Here is a 17,454-nt window from a genome sequence, read left to right as displayed (position 1 = left end):
TGGCACTGGTGGCGCCCTCCGGAAGGCGGCACCCCGGGCAAAAATCCTGTGTGCCCGTAACAAGATCTGCTACTGTAAAGGAGGCATTGAAATGTTGTACCATATATTGCTATCCGGATTGAAGTTATTTATGCATGGAGTGCCGCTTTAGATGGGTAATATGTTATGATTTCAAGCACGCAACCAGCCAAGTATATACTCTAAGGGATGTGCCAGACCATTGGGAATATATATATTTTACGGAGCACTCCTAGATGGATAACACAGCACTCCTGGATGGTCAAATCACAGATAAAGCACCCATGGAAGGGGCAATTAAGAGCCTGGCTGGGCCCAGGTACTTTTCAGGGGGTGTGGCCTAATCACAGGAGGCATGGTTATGCACCCTTAGAAAAAGTACAGAAAAAAATGTATTTTAAGCGCCACCATGGTACCCACTACAGTCCACAAGTGTTTAGTGTGTACCGGGATAAGGAGAAGAGGTGCAGCTGCTACTGCCAGTTAAGAGGGAGGAAGCCCAGGGCCCTCACTGGGCCCCACCATCAGACCTGAGCCCGGGTAATTTGTACCCTCTCCCTCCCTCTCTCGACACCACTGCCCATGGACAAAGCAGCCCCAGCCGCTTGATGGACAATACTGCAGCACACCTGGATGGACAAAACTGCAGCACCCCTGGATGGACAACACGGTACCCCTGGACAGACACAGCATGGACACTACAAGCTTCACAGACGGAGTGAAATTAATCCTTATATATAGTAGAATCCAAAACCCATGAGAACCTGACAGCGGAAGGGATGTTTTGCCTTATTTTGGGATACAAGTCAGGCAGGAAAACCCAAGCCCGACTTGGATCTAGACTCGGATCGTGAAGTTCAGGTGGGTCCGGTTCTCAGAGAACGAGACCCGCTCATATTTAGTAAGAATCATAATAGACTGAAAATAGAGAGCTAAATGACAGAAAGAACAGAAAAGACAGAGGAATGGAGCAAACTTTTATCAGTGTGAGATTGAAGTACTTATCCAGTCCAACTCCAAATAAATGAAGAGAGCTTTTTTTTTTTTTTTTTTGGCTAAGAGAGAGACTGCCTCACTTTCACAAATAGCCAAGCAGTATAAAATGACCTCCGTGTTCTTTCTTTCCAGTATCAGTCTATCGGTGCCTAAGTGAAGCAACTGTATTTTGTCTTCTACTGAAAGGAGAACATGGAGACACCTTACTCCACACCACAAACTTACATTGATGATTTTAATCCTATGGACTACTTACAGACATATTTTTCTCCAGGGCAAGGAGTTGCTGTTGGAGAATGGACTGATTTTGTGTTACAGAATCTTCATGAAATATTCACTTCAGGTAAAACATTGAACAAGCAATAATAGACAAGTCTTGAATTTATAACATAAGTATTGATTCAGCTGTGTAATAATGCATATACTATAGTATGTTTTAAATGTGCTGGCAGACTATAGTATATTTTAAATGTGCTGGCAGAGAATTAGGGGAACATTTACTAAGCAGTGATAAGAGCAGAGAAGTGAGCCAGTGGAGAAGTTGCCCCATCAACCAATCAGCAGCACTGTATAATTTTCTAGTATGCAGATTATAGATGTTACTTCAGTGCTGATTGGTTGCCATGGGCAACTTCTCCACTGCCTCACTTCTCCGCTCTTATCACTGCTTAGAAAATGTCCCCCTAAATGTATTATTTTCTGTACTGATGCAAATAAAACTGTTTTCAAATTATAAAATTGGTATCAGATACAAGTCCACAGAAAGTTCATGATAGTATTAATCTGACAGGGCTCATTAATACTTTAGGTACAGTATTGGTTATTCTTAAATGGTAGTGATGTGCACCGGAAATTTTTTGGGTTTTGTGTTTTGGTTTTGGATTCGGTTCCGCGGCCGTGTTTTGGATTCGGACGCGTTTTGGCAAAACCTCCCTGAAAATTTTTTGTCGGATTCGGGTGTGTTTTGGATTCGGGTGTTTTTTTACAAAAAAACCCTCAAAAACAACTTAAATCATAGAATTTGGGGGTCATTTTGATCCCATAGTATTATTAACCTCAATAACCATAATTTCCACTCATTTTCAGTCTATTCTGAACACCTCACACCTCACAATATTATTTTTAGTCCTAAAATTTGCACAGAGGTCGCTGGATGGCTAAGCTAAGCGACACAAGTGGCCGACAGAAACACCTGGCCCATCTAGGAGTGGCACTGCAGTGTCAGACAGGATGGCACTTCGAAAAAATAGTCCCCAAACAGCACATGATGCAAAGAAAAAAGAGGTGCAATGAGGTAGCTGTGTGACTAAGCTAAGCGACCCAAGTGGCCGACACACACACCTGGCCCATCTAGGAGTGGCACTGCAGTGTCAGACAGGATGGCACTTCAAAAAAATAGTCCCCAAACAGCACATGATGCAAAGAAAAAAAGAGGCGCACCAAGGTCGCTGTGTGACTAAGCTAAGCAACACAAGTGGCCGACACAAACACCTGGCCCATCTAGGAGTGGCACTGCAGTGTCAGACAGGATGGCACTTAAAAAATAGTCCCCAAACAGCACATGATGCAAAGAAAAATGAAAGAAAAAAGAGGTGCAAGATGGAATTGTCCTTGGGCCCTCCCACCCACCCTTATGTTGTATAAACAGGACATGCACACTTTAACGAACCCATCATTTCAGCGACAGGGTCTGCCACACGACTGTGACTGAAATGACTGGTTGGTTTGGGCCCCCACCAAAAAAGAAGCAATCAATCTCTCCTTGCACAAACTGGCTCTACAGAGGCAAGATGTCCACCTCATCTTCATCCTCCGATTCCTCACCCCTTTCACTGTGTATATCCCCCTCCTCACAGATTATTAATTCGTCCCCACTGGAATCCACCATCTCAGATCCCTGTGTACTTTCTGGAGGCAATTGCTGGTGAATGTCTCCACGGAAGAATTGATTATAATTCATTTTGATGAACATCATTATCACTGACCTGGTTTGAGGAGGTTGTGGACTCGGGGTTTCTTCCGATGACCGGGAAGTGGAACCGCAACTGGGCCACAGCAGAGATGGCCGGATGTAAGTCTTCCTCATGCAGGATCTGATCGGCGGACAGGAGGCACGTGCGGACGCTGAAGGTCTCCTGAAAGAGAGAACTTAACAGGTGCTGGTAAATCACGGAGGTGCTTAGAGGCACGGAGGTGCTGGAGGCACGGAGGTGCTTGGAGGCACGGAGGTGCGTGAAGGCACGGAGGTGCTTGGAGGCACGGATGTGCTGGAGGCACGGAGGTGCTTGGAGGCACGGAGGTGCTTGGAGGCATGAATGTGCTGGAGGCACGGAGGTGCTTGGAGGCACGGATGTGCTGGAGGCACGGAGGTGCTTGGAGGCAAGGAGGTGCTTGGAGGCACGAATGTGCTGGAGGCACGGAGGTGCTTGGAGGCACGGATGTGCTGGAGGCACGGGGGTGCTTGGAGGCACGGATGTGCTGGAGGCACAGAGGTTCTTGGAGGCACGGAGGTGCTTGGAGGCACGGATGTGCTGGAGGCACGGAGGTGCTTGGAGGCACGGATGTGCTGGAGGCACGGGGGTGCTTGGAGGCACGGATGTGCTGGAGGCACAGAGGTTCTTGGAGGCACGGAGGTGCTTGGAGGCACGGATGTGCTGGAGGCACGGAGGTGCTGGAGGCACGGAGGTGCTTGGAGGCACGGAGGTGCTTGGAGGCACGGATGTGCTGGAGGCACGGAGGTGCTTGGAGGCACGGATGTGCTTGGAGGCACGGAGGTGCTTAGAGGCTCGGAGGTGCTTGGAGGCACGGATGTGCTTGGAGGCACGGAGGTGCTTGGGGGCATGGAGGTGCTTGGAGGCACGGAGCACTGGAGATCACAGGTACAGTTGAACGATGATACTCAGGTGCCGGAGCACTGCCCGGCGTCTGAATTTAAACTTCCCGCCAGGGCCTGATTGGAGGACGGGCCGATGACGTCACCCGCAGCTCCCGAGGACGTCAGACGTGGAGGCCTGCTAGACGGAGCGCCGGACGCCGGGACCCGCCAGCGAGGACGGCCGCACGGAGACCCAGCGCGCCCGGAGAGGTAAGTATGAAGACCGCGGCGCCGTGACAGTACCCCCTCCTCTAGGAGTGGCCCCTGGACACTTTCCCGGCTTCGTAGGATGTCTAGCATGGAAGATCCGGACTAGTCGAGGAGCCGAGACCTCAGAAGCCTTTATCCAACTTCTCTCCTCAGGACCATATCCTTTCCATTCCACCAGATATTGCAGATTCTTATGAAGGTAACGCGAGTCTAGAATATTTTTGATCTCGAAGTCTGTTTCAGTCTCCACTGAGGTGGGGCTAGAGGTCTTTGAATGGAAACGATTAAGGACGAGAGGACGAAGAAGAGAAACATGGAGGGCGTTCGGTATACGTAGGTGCGAAGGTAAACCCAGCTTGCAGACCACAGGATTCAGGACTTGTAGCACAGGGTAAGGACCGATGAATCTTGGAGCAAACTTCATGGTGGGCACCTTCAACCGGAGATTACGTGTGGACAGCCATACCCTGTCGCCAACCTTGTATTGTGGAGCGGCTCGCCGTTTCTTATCCGCAAAGAACTTGTACCGGACTGAAACCTTCTTAAGATTAGCATGAACCTTACTCCAAATTTGTCTAAAGTGTAGTAGAGTGGACGTTACGGCTGGAACCTCTTCCATCGGAAGGCTTAGTAGTTCTGGAACACTTGGATGGAACCCATAGTTGATGAAAAATGGAGATTCACCAGTGGAAGAATGAAACGAATGATTATGGGCAAACTCTGCCCAAGGTAACAACTCCACCCAGTTGTCCTGTGAAGGGGAGAGATAAAGACGGAGGAAAGTCTCTAGATCTTGATTGACTCGTTCCGTTTGTCCATTCGTTTGGGGATGATAAGCGGAGGAAAACTTAAGTTTAATCTGTAGAGTCGAACAGAGGGCTTTCCAAAACCTTGCGGTGAACTGTACCCCACGCTCAGAGACTATTTCCTGTGGCAACCCATGCAACCGAAAATGTTCTTGGATGAACAGTAGAGCTAGTTTCGGGGCTGTTGGTAGACCAGTCAAAGGAACGAAGTGTGCCATCTTCGAAAAACGGTCGACGATTACCCAAACGGTGTTGCAACCCTTGGAATGGGGCAAGTCAGTGATGAAGTCCATGGAAATATGAGTCCAGGGTTTCATAGGAATGGACAGAGGACGAAGCAACCCAGCAGGAGGTAAATGGGGAGATTTATGCTGTGTGCACTGGGGACAGGAATTAACGTAATCCTGTACATCTTCCTCATGGAGTCCCACCAGTAAGATCTTTGCAGAAACTTGTACATCTTCTGGGCGCCGGGATGACCGGAGAATTTGGAGATATGGGCCCACTGAAGTATCCTCGACCGGAATTTGACCGGTACGGACATTCTTCCAGGAAGAGGACCTGGAGTAGTCGAGGCAGCAGAGACAGAAATTGGATTTAGAATTAAACCCCGTTCAAAGGAATCCTCATCATCTGTGGGAGTTTGTGAACGGGACAGTGCATCCGCTTTGGTATTGAAAGTCCTGGCTCGGTATTTGATAATGAAAGAAAATCGAGTGAAGAAGAGTGCCCATCTAGCTTGGCGAGGATTCAAGCACTGTGCGGTTTTGATATACAACAAATTTTTGTAATCAGTGTAAATGGTAGTCACATGTTTGGCCCCCTCTAAGAGATATCTCCACTCTTCCAAGGCAGATTTAATCGCCAAGAGTTCCTGGTCTCCAATAGTGTAATTCCGTTCAGCTGGAGAGAATTTACGAGAGTGAAAGCCGCACGGATGTAATTTCTTATCTGAGGCATACTGAGAGAGAACGGCCCTAACTCCGACCGAGGATGCGTCGACTTCTAGGAAGAAAGGTTCCTCGAAATTTGGTTGTTGGAGTGCTGGAGCGGACATAAAAGCTGATTTCAAGTGGGAAAAGGCCTCTATGGCTTCGGGAGGCCACAACCCCGGGTTGGAACCCTTTCTCGTTAGGGCGGTAATGGGTGCAACAATGGTGGAGAAACCTCTAATGAACTTTCTATAATAGTTCGCAAAACCCAGGAACCTTTGTATTGCCTTCAAGTAGAGTGGCTGTGCCCAGTCCCGAATGGCAGAGAGTTTCTCCGGATCCATGCGAAGCTCCTTCCCCGAGATAATATAACCGAGGAACGGTATTGATGTTACTTCAAAGGTACACTTGGACATCTTGGCATAGAGATGATTCTCACGTAGACGGCGGAGTACCTCTTTGACTTGTAATCTGTGTTCAGCAAGGTTCTTTTGAAAAAATCAGGATGTCATCCAAATACACCACGACACTTAGATATAACATGTCTCGGAATATTTCGTTGACGAATCACTGGAAGACTGCAGGAGCATTGCTAAGACTGAACGGCATCACCAGGTACTCATAATGCCCATCCCGGGTATTGAAGGCGGTCTTCCATTCATCTCCCTCTCTGATGCGTATAAGGTTATAGGCCCCCCTCAAATCGAGCTTGGAAAAAACATGGGCACCACGAACTCTATCAAATAACTCTGTTATTAGAGGCAAGGGGGATTTTTTTTTGATGGTAATATCATTTAAGCCGTGGTAGTCGATACATGGTCTTAACCCTCCGTCCTTTTTTTTCATGAAGAAAAAGCCCGCTCCAGCCGGGGAAGTAGAGGGGCGGATGAATCCCTTGTGAAGATTGGTTTTGATATAGTCAGACATAGCCTGTGTCTCTGGGAGGGACAGAGGATAAATGCGACCCCGAGGCGGCATTTTTCAAGGGATAAGCTCAATGGGGCAGTCCCAAGCTCTATGGGGTGGTAACTGGTTGGCTGCTTGTTCCGAAAACACATCTCTAAATTCTTGGTATGCCTCTGGAATAGGTTCCTCCCCTGCCTTAGAAGAAACACGAAGCGGACAAACAGGGGTGAGACAGTTAACGTGACAAAAAGAACCCCAAGACCGAATCTGTGCGGTCTTCCAATCGATATGGGGATTGTGACTTTTGAGCCAAGGTATTCCGAGAACCAGATCGTGATGCATTTCCGGGATCACCAGGAACTCCAAGTATTCTTGATGTAGAGCCCCGACCTGTAGTTTAACTGGAACCGTGCGTTCTGTTATGATACCCTTGGATATCCTAGTACCATTGATGGCTGTCAAGGAAATAGGCCGTTCAATGGACCGTACTTCCAAATTCAGGCTTTGAACACAGAGGGAAGAAACGAAATTCCCCGCAGCTCCAGAGTCCAACAGGGCTTCAAAAGACTTGGAAGTGGCCTTGGTGATTAACGTTACAGGAAGCAAACAGTCCGAAGTGGGAGAAGATTTGGTCGTAACCCCCAGCTTGACTCCTCCGGAACAAGCTAGGCCTTCTCGTTTCCCGGACGGGATTTGCAGGACTTGATGAAGTGACCCGCAGCTCCGCAGTACAGGCAGAGCTTACCCTCATGACGACGTTGCCGCTCCTCCGGGGACAATCGGGATCGGTTAATCTGCATGGGTTCGTCTGGACTTGGACACACCGCTTGCCTTGCAGGAGGAAGCCGGAACCTAGAACGATCCGATCGACTACGTTCTCCTCCACGTTCCTGCATCCGGAGATCTACCTTGACACAGAGGGAGATCAATTCCTCTAAAGAATCCGGAAGCTCTCAAGTGACCAACTCGTCCTTCAGGCGATCAGAAAGACCGTTCCAGAAAGCAGCTCTCAGAGCCTCATTATTCCAACGAAGTTCAGAGGCAATGGTTTGGAAATGAACCACATACTGACCCACGGATCGGGAGCCTTGACGGATGCGGAGTAAGTCAGAAGAGGCCGAGGTCATCCTGCCGGGCTCGTCAAAAATTTGTCGAAAAGACGTGATCAATTCTGAGTAATTGGAAACCAGTGAATCAGAACGTTCCCATAATGGAGACACCCAGTCCAAGGCAGATCCTTCCAGCAGAGAAATAATATATGCTACCTTGGACCGGTCTGTAGGAAAGTTGTGAGCTAGTAGCTCGAAATGTACCTCGCATTGGTTTAAGAAACCACGACAATTCTTAGGATTCCCATTGTAACGGGATGGCGTAGGCAGCTGAAGGCGCGGAGTGGCACCGGCCGATGGTTGGACATTGCTGGAGGTGGCAAGTGGTGCAGCTACCGGAACTGGTGCCGGAAGTACTGAGGCTAGAGACGCCTGAATCTGATCCAGACGTCCGGACAACTCCTGGAGGTACTGCATCACCTGACCTTGTGCCGCTTCCTGACTTTGTACACGGGAAGCCAGGTCCTGGATGGCACTTGAGTCCGTGTTCCGATTCCCCGGGTCCATGTGGCCTGAGTATACTATCACTGACCTGGTTTGAGGAGGTTGTGGACTCGGGGTTTCTTCCGATGACCGGGAAGTGGAACCGCAACTGGGCCGCAGCAGAGATGGCCGGATGTAAGTCTTCCTCATGCAGGATCTGATCGGCGGACAGGAGGCATGTGCGGACGCTGAAGGTCTCCTGAAAGAGAGAACTTAACAGGTGCTGGTAAATCACGGAGGTGCTTGGAGGCACGGAGGTGCTGGAGGCACGGAGGTGCTTGGAGGCACGGAGGTGCTTGGAGGCACGGAGGTGCTTGAAGGCACGGAGGTGCTTGGAGGCACGGATGTGCTGGAGGCACGGAGGTGCTTGGAGGCACGAATGTGCTGGAGGCACGGAGGTGCTTGGAGGCACGGATGTGCTGGAGGCACGGAGGTGCTGGAGGCACGGAGGTGCTTGGAGGCAAGGAGGTGCTTGGAGGCACGAATGTGCTGGAGGCACGGAGGTGCTTGGAGGCACGGATGTGCTGGAGGCATGGAGGTGCTTGGAGGCACGGATGTGCTGGAGGCACGGAGGTGCTTGGAGGCACGGATGTGCTGGAGGCACGGAGGTGCTGGAGGCACGGAGGTGCTTGGAGGCACGGATGTGCTGGAGGCACGGAGGTGCTTGGAGGCACTGATGTGCTGGAGGGACGGAGGTGCTTGGAGGCACGGAGGTGCTTGGAGGCACGGATGTGCTGGAGGCACGGAGGTGCTTGGAGGCACGGATGTGCTTGGAGGCACGGAGGTGCTTGGAGGCACGGAGGTGCTAGGAGGCACAGAGCACTGGAGATCACAGGTACAGTTGAACGATGATACTCAGGCGCCGGAGCACTGCCCGGCGTCTGAATTTAAACTTCCCGCCAGGGCCTAATTGGAGGACGGGCCGATGACATCACCCGCAGCTCCCGAGGACGTCGGACGTGGAGGCCTGCTAGACAGAGCGCCGGACGCCGGGACCCGCCAGCGAGGACGGCCGCACGGAGACCCAGCGCGCCCGGAGAGGTAAGTATGAAGACCGCGGCGCCGTGACAATCATCTTCTCCACATTTTCTGGAAGTAACCTCGTACGCCGATTGCTGACAAGGTGAGCGGCTGCACTAAACACTCTTTCGGAGTACACACTGGAGGGAGGGCCACTTAGGTAGAATAAAGCCAGTTTGTGCAAGGGCCTCCAAATTGCCTCTTTTTCCTGCCAGTATATGTACGGACTGTCTGACGTGCCTACTTGGATGCGGTCACTCATATAATCCTCCAACATTCTTTCAATGGTGAGAGAATCATATGCAGTGACAGTAGACGACATGTCAGTAATCATTGGCAGGTCCTTCAGTCCGGACCAGATGTCAGCACTCGCTCCAGACTGCTCTGCATCACCGCCAGCGGGTGGGCTCGGAATTCTTAGCCTTTTCCTCGCACCCCCAGTTGCGGGAGAATGTGAAGGAGGAGCTGTTGACGGGTCACGTACCGCTTGACGACAATTTTCTCACCAGCAGGTCTTTGAAGCTCTGCAGACTTGTGTCTGCTGGAAAGAGAGATACAACGTAGGTTTTAAATCTAGGATCGAGCACGGTGGCCAAAATGTAGTGCTCTGATTTCAACAGATTGACCACCCTTGAATCCTGGTTAAGCAAATTAAGGGCTCCATCCACAAGTCCCACATGCCTAGCGGAATCGCTCTGTTTTAGCTCCTCCTTCAATCTCTCCAGCTTCTTCTGCAAAAGCCTGATGAGGGGAATGACCTGACTCAGGCTGGCAGTGTCTGAACTCAAGGCCGTCTTTTCATATGGGCTCAATGGGCTCTTGCCCAAGGGCCCCAGGAGTATAAGGGGCCTAGGCTGATAGCTGAGGGTCCCCTCTTTCCAGGGGTACCAGATTTTTGAAAATCGGCCCTGGGGAACTGGAGATATCCGACTTGAAAGCAGTGGTCCCAATCCAAGCCTGTTAATTGCTCTTCCCAGCCAGATATCTCGGGTTCTGTCTGATTTAGAGTTTTTATGAGGGTATACTCCAAAAGCTGGGACTCTCCCCTTTTTGGTGGACACTGGCAGCTTGTCTCTACTATGCCCAGAAACAGAGATATCAGCCTTCAACCAGCTGGTCCCTGCTCTATCTCCACACGCCTAATATGCAATTTTAGATTTCGTTGGTGAATTGTTCTGGCTCCTGTACTCTGAGTCCCCAGAACCGTCTGAAAGGTGACACTCTCCAGGAAAATTATACATTTTAAGCCCACTCCACTATCCACCCCTCACCTACGTATTAAACACCCCCTACCACCCTGGAAGTCATGTACCAGGGCTTCTTTATTCAGCCCGATGCCCCCTTCTACAGTTTAGTCCCATCTGTGCAGTTAAGGAGTAATAAGCAGAAATTACTGCTCCATGTCCCACATGCTGAGCGGAAGATAGAACACCCCCTACCGCCCACGGGACTTCAAAGCTGCCGCTGATAGCACCCCCACCCTACCGCTGGAGGATGGGTAGGGGGCCCAGTGCATTGCTGTGCCCAGGGGCCTACACTGCTGTTAAGATGGCCCTGTCTGAACTGACTTCACGTGTGGCAAGTTCAAAGGGTTGCAGAACCTTGCACAACGTTTAAATCATTCTCCACTGCGCTTGAGTCAGGTGCATTCCCCCTCCTTTGCCTATATCGTGGGCAGATGTATAGGCTTGAATGGCTTTTTGCTGCTCCTCCATCCTCTGAAGCATATAGAGGGTTGAATTCCACCTCGTTACCACCTCTTGCTTCAGATGATGGCAGGGCAGGTTCAGGACTGTTTGCTGGTGCTCCAGTCTTCGGCACGCGGTGGCTGAATGCTGAAAGTGGCCCGCAATTCTTCGGGCCACCGACAGCATCTCTTGCACGCCCCTGTCGTTTTTTAAATAATTCTGCACCACCAAATTCAATGTATGTGCAAAACATGGGACGTGCTAGAATTTGCCCACATATAATGCACGCACACTATTGGTGGCGTTGTCCGATGTCACAAATCCCCAGGAGAGTCCAATTGGGGTAAGCCATTCTGCGATGATGTTCCTCAGTTTCCGTAAGAGGTTGTCAGCTGTGTGCCTCTTATGGAAAGCGGTGATACAAAGCGTAGCCTGCCTAGGAACGAGTTGGCGTTTGCGAGATGCTGCTACTGGTGCCGCCGCTGCTGTTCTTGCTGCGGGAGGCAATACATCTACCCAGTGGGCTGTCACAGTCATATAGTCCTGAGTCTGCCCTGCTCCACTTGTCCACATGTCCGTGGTTAAGTGGACATTGGGTACAACTGCATTTTTTAGGACACTGGTGACTCTTTTTCTGACGTCTGTGTACATTTTCGGTATCGCCTGCTTAGAGAAATGGAACCTAGATGGTATTTGGTACCGGGGACACAGTACCTCAAACAAGTCTCTAGTTGCCTGTGAATTAACGGTGGATACCGGAACCATGTTTCTCACCACCCAGGCTGACAAGAACTGAGTTATCCGCTTTGCAGCAGGATGATTGCTGTGATATTTCATCTTCCTCGCAAAGGACTGTTCGGCAGTCAATTGCTTACTAGAAGTAGTACAAGTGGTCTTCCGACTTCCCCTCTGGGATGACGATCGACTCCCAGCAGTAACAACAGCAGCGCCAGCAGCAGTAGGCGTTACACTCAAGGATGCATCGGAGGAATCCCAGGCAGGAGAGGACTCGTCAGACTTGCCAGTGACATGGCCTGCAGGACTATTGGCTTTCCTGTGTAAGGTGGAAATTGACACTGAGGGAGTTGGTGGTGTGGTTTGCAGGAGCTTGGTTACAAGAGGAAGGGATTTAGTGGTCAGTGGACTGCTTCCACTGTCATCCAAAGTTTTTGAACTTGTCACTGACTTCTGATGAATGCGGACCAGGTGACGTATAAGGGAGGATGTTCTGAGGTGGTTAACGTCCTTACCCCAACTTATTACAGCTTGACAAAGGCAACACACGGCTTGACACCTGTTGTCCGCATTTGTGTTGAAATAATTCCACACCGAAGAGCTGATTTTTTTAGTATTTTGACCAGGCATGTCAATGGCCATATTCGTCCCACAGACAACAGGTGTCTCCCCGGGTGCCTGACTTAAACAAACCACCTCACCATCAGAATCCTCCTTGTCAATTTCCTCCCCAGCGCCAGCAACACCCATATCCTCATCCTGGTGTACTTCAACAGTGACATCTTCAATTTGACTATCAGGAACAAGAGATGAGCGCCTGAAATTTTTCGGGTTTTGTGTTTTGGTTTTGGGTTCGATTCCGCGGCCGTGTTTTGGGTTCGAACGCGTTTTGGCAAAACCTCACCGAATTTTTTTTGTCGGATTCGGGTGTGTTTTGGATTCGGGTGTTTTTTTCAAAAAACACTAAAAAACAGCTTAAATCATAGAATTTGGGGGTCATTTTGATCCCAAAGTTTTATTAACCTCAAAAACCATAATTTACACTCATTTTCAGTCTATTCTGAATACCTCACACCTCACAATATTATTTTTAGTCCTAAAATTTGCACCGAGGTTGCTGTGTGAGTAAGATAAGCGACCCTAGTGGCCGACACAAACACCGGGCCCATCTAGGAGTGGCACTGCAGTGTCACGCAGGATGTCCCTTCCAAAAAACCCTCCCCAAACAGCACATGACGCAAAGAAAAAAAGAGGCGCAATGAGGTAGCTGTGTGAGTAAGATTAGCGACCCTAGTGGCCGACACAAACACCGGGCCCATCTAGGAGTGGCACTGCAGTGTCACGCAGGATGTCCCTTCCAAAAAACCCTCCCCAAACAGCACATGACGCAAAGAAAAAAAGAGGCGCAATGAGGTAGCTGACTGTGTGAGTAAGATTAGCGACCCTAGTGGCCGACACAAACACCGGGCCCATCTAGGAGTGGCACTGCAGTGTCACGCAGGATGTCCCTTCCAAAAAACCCTCCCCAATCAGCACATGATGCAAAGAAAAAGAAAAGAAAAAAGAGGTGCAAGATGGAATTGTCCTTGGGCCCTCCCACCCACCCTTATGTTGTATAAACAAAACAGGACATGCACACTTGAACCAACCCATCATTTCAGTGACAGGGTCTGCCACACGACTGTGACTGATATGACGGGTTGGTTTGGACCCCCCCCAAAAAAGAAGCAATTAATCTCTCCTTGCACAAACTGGCTCTACAGAGGCAAGATGTCCACCTCATCTTCACCCTCCGATATATCACCGTGTACATCCCCCTCCTCACAGATTATCAATTCGTCCCCACTGGAATCCACCATCTCAGCTCCCTGTGTACTTTGTGGAGGCAATTGCTGCTGGTCAATGTCTCCGCGGAGGAATTGATTATAATTCATTTTAATGAACATCATCTTCTCCACATTTTCTGGATGTAACCTCGTACGCCGATTGCTGACAAGGTGAGCGGCGGCACTAAACACTCTTTCGGAGTACACACTTGTGGGAGGGCAACTTAGGTAGAATAAAGCCAGTTTGTGCAAGGGCCTCCAAATTGCCTCTTTTTCCTGCCAGTATAAGTACGGACTGTGTGACGTGCCTACTTGGATGCGGTCACTCATATAATCCTCCACCATTCTATCAATGTTGAGAGAATCATATGCAGTGACAGTAGACGACATGTCCGTAATCGTTGTCAGGTCCTTCAGTCCGGACCAGATGTCAGCATCAGCAGTCGCTCCAGACTGCCCTGCATCACCGCCAGCGGGTGGGCTCGGAATTCTGAGCCTTTTCCTCGCACCCCCAGTTGCGGGAGAATGTGAAGGAGGAGATGTTGACAGGTCGCGTTCCGCTTGACTTGACAATTTTGTCACCAGCAGGTCTTTCAACCCCAGCAGACCTGTGTCTGCCGGAAAGAGAGATCCAAGGTAGGCTTTAAATCTAGGATCGAGCACGGTGGCCAAAATGTAGTGCTCTGATTTCAACAGATTGACCACCCGTGAATCCTTGTTAAGCGAATTAAGGGCTGCATCCACAAGTCCCACATGCCTAGCGGAATCGCTCCCTTTTAGCTCCTTCTTCAATGCCTCCAGCTTCTTCTGCAAAAGCCTGATGAGGGGAATGACCTGACTCAGGCTGGCAGTGTCTGAACTGACTTCACGTGTGGCAAGTTCAAAGGGCATCAGAACCTTGCACAACGTTGAAATCATTCTCCACTGCACTTGAGACAGGTGCATTCCACCTACTATATCGTGCTCAATTGTATAGGCTTGAATGGCCTTTTGCTGCTCCTCCAACCTCTGAAGCATATAGAGGGTTGAATTCCACCTCGTTACCACTTCTTGCTTCAGATGATGGCAGGGCAGGTTCAGTAGTTTTTGGTGGTGCTCCAGTCTTCTGTACGTGGTGCCTGTACGCCGAAAGTGTCCCGCAATTTTTCTGGCCACCGACAGCATCTCTTGCACGCCCCTGTCGTTTTTTAAAAAATTCTGCACCACCAAATTCAAGGTATGTGCAAAACATGGGACGTGCTGGAATTTGCCCATATTTAATGCACACACAATATTGCTGGCGTTGTCCGATGCCACAAATCCACAGGAGAGTCCAATTGGGGTAAGCCATTCCGCGATGATCTTCCTCAGTTGCCGTAAGAGGTTTTCAGCTGTGTGCGTATTCTGGAAAGCGGTGATACAAAGCGTAGCCTGCCTAGGAAAGAGTTGGCATTTGCGAGATGCTGCTACTGGTGCCGCCGCTGCTGTTCTTGCGGCGGGAGTCCATACATCTACCCAGTGGGCTGTCACAGTCATATAGTCCTGACCCTGCCCTGCTCCACTTGTCCACATGTCCGTGGTTAAGTGGACATTGGGTACAGCTGCATTTTTTAGGACACTGGTGACTCTTTTTCTGAGGTCTGTGTACATTTTCGGTATCGCCTGCCTAGAGAAATGGAACCTAGATGGTATTTGGTACCGGGGACACAGTACCTCCAACAAGTCTCTAGTTGGCTCTGCAGTAATGATGGATACCGGAACCACGTTTCTCACCACCCAGGATGCCAAGGCCTCAGTTATCCGCTTTGCAGTAGGATGACTGCTGTGATATTTCATCTTCCTCGCAAAGGACTGTTGAACAGTCAATTGCTTACTGGAAGTAGTACAAGTGGGCTTACGACTTCCCCTCTGGGATGACCATCGACTCCCAGCGGCAACAACAGCAGCGCCAGCAGCAGTAGGCGTTACACGCAAGGATGCATCGGAGGAATCCCAGGCAGGAGAGGACTCGTCAGAATTGCCAGTGACATGGCCTGCAGGACTATTGGCATTCCTGGGGAAGGAGGAAATTGACACTGAGGGAGTTGGTGGGGTGGTTTGCGTGAGCTTGGTTACAAGAGGAAGGGATTTACTGGTCAGTGGACTGCTTCCGCTGTCACCCAAAGTTTTTGAACTTGTCACTGACTTATTATGAATGCGCTGCAGGTGACGTATAAGGGAGGATGTTCCGAGGTGGTTAACGTCCTTACCCCTACTTATTACAGCTTGACAAAGGGAACACACGGCTTGACACCTGTTGTCCGCATTTCTGGTGAAATACCTCCACACCGAAGAGCTGATTTTTTTGGTATTTTCACCTGGCATGTCAACGGCCATATTCCTCCCACGGACAACAGGTGTCTCCCCGGGTGCCTGACTTAAACAAACCACCTCACCATCAGAATCCTCCTGGTCAATTTCCTCCCCAGCGCCAGCAACACCCATATCCTCCTCATCCTGGTGTACTTCAACACTGACATCTTCAATCTGACTATCAGGAACTGGACTGCGGGTGCTCCTTCCAGCACTTGCAGGGGGCGTGCAAATGGTGGAAGGCGCATGCTCTTCACGTCCAGTGTTGGGAAGGTCAGGCATCGCAACCGACACAATTGGACTCTCCTTGTGGATTTGGGATTTCGAAGAATGCACAGTTCTTTGCTGTGCTGCTTTTGCCAGCTTGAGTCTTTTCATTTTTCTAGCGAGAGGCTGAGTGCTTCCATCCTCATGTGAAGCTGAACCACTAGCCATGAACATAGGCCAGGGCCTCAGCCGTTCCTTGCCACTCCGTGTGGTAAATGGCATATTGGCAAGTTTACGCTTCTCCTCCGACAATTTTATTTTAGGTTTTGGAGTCCTTTTTTTACTGATATTTGGTGTTTTGGATTTGACATGCTCTGTACTATGACATTGGGCATCGGCCTTGGCAGACGACGTTGCTGGCATTTCATCGTCTCGGCCATGACTAGTGGCAGCAGCTTCAGCACGAGGTGGAAGTGGATCTTGATCTTTCCCTAATTTTGGAACCTCAGCATTTTTGTTCTCCATATTTTAATAGGCACAACTAAAAGGCACCTCAGGTAAACAATGGAGATGGATGGATTGGATACTAGTATACAATTATGGACGGGCTGCCGAGTGCCGACACAGAGGTAGCCACAGCCGTGAACTACCGCACTGTACTGTGTCTGCTGCTAATATATAGACTGGTTGATAAAGAGATAGTATACTCGTAACTAGTATGTATGTATAAAGAAAGAAAAAAAAACCACGGTTAGGTGGTATATACAATTATGGACGGGCTGCCGAGTGCCGACACAGAGGTAGCCACAGCCGTGAACTACCGCACTGTACTGTGTCTGCTGCTAATATATAGACTGGTTGATAAAGAGATAGTATACTCGTAACTAGTATGTATGTATAAAGAAAGAAAAAAAAACCACGGTTAGGTGGTATATACAATTATGGACGGGCTGCCGAGTGCCGACACAGAGGTAGCCACAGCCGTGAACTACCGCACTGTACTGTGTCTGCTGCTAATATATAGACTGGTTGATAAAGAGATAGTATACTCGTAACTAGTATGTATGTATAAAGAAAGAAAAAAAAACCACGGTTAGGTGGTATATACAATTATGGACGGGCTGCCGAGTGCCGACACAGAGGTAGCCACAGCCGTGAACTACCGCACTGTACTGTGTCTGCTGCTAATATATAGACTGGTTGATAAAGAGATAGTATACTCGTAACTAGTATGTATGTATAAAGAAAGAAAAAAAAACCACGGTTAGGTGGTATATACAATTATGGACGGGCTGCCGAGTGCCGACACAGA

The 17,454-nt window shown here is 49.7% G+C and overlaps 1 protein-coding gene across 2 annotated transcripts in view; it reads left to right on the top strand.

Annotated features, from left to right (window-relative positions):
* The first annotated feature begins 1,132 nt into the window (after nt 1-1,132).
* Nucleotides 1,133-17,454, top strand: part of LOC134966465 (nicotinamide N-methyltransferase-like) — an 85,036-nt gene continuing 68,714 nt past the window's right edge. The window contains exon 1 of one of the 2 annotated variants that reach the window (XM_063943227.1): nt 1,133-1,357. In XM_063943227.1, the coding sequence (XP_063799297.1) occupies nt 1,207-1,357 (151 nt within the window). In that variant the 5' untranslated portion in view covers nt 1,133-1,206. The remainder of the gene's footprint in view (nt 1,358-17,454) is intronic. The other variant, XM_063943228.1, reaches the window with a different exon arrangement.

This window comes from Pseudophryne corroboree, chromosome 10 (genome assembly GCF_028390025.1).
Source record: "Pseudophryne corroboree isolate aPseCor3 chromosome 10, aPseCor3.hap2, whole genome shotgun sequence".
In the NCBI taxonomy this organism is placed as follows: Eukaryota; Metazoa; Chordata; class Amphibia; order Anura; family Myobatrachidae; genus Pseudophryne; species Pseudophryne corroboree.
Note: the sequence above shows the minus strand (reverse complement) of the source record. Positions and strands in the feature narration are given on the sequence as shown.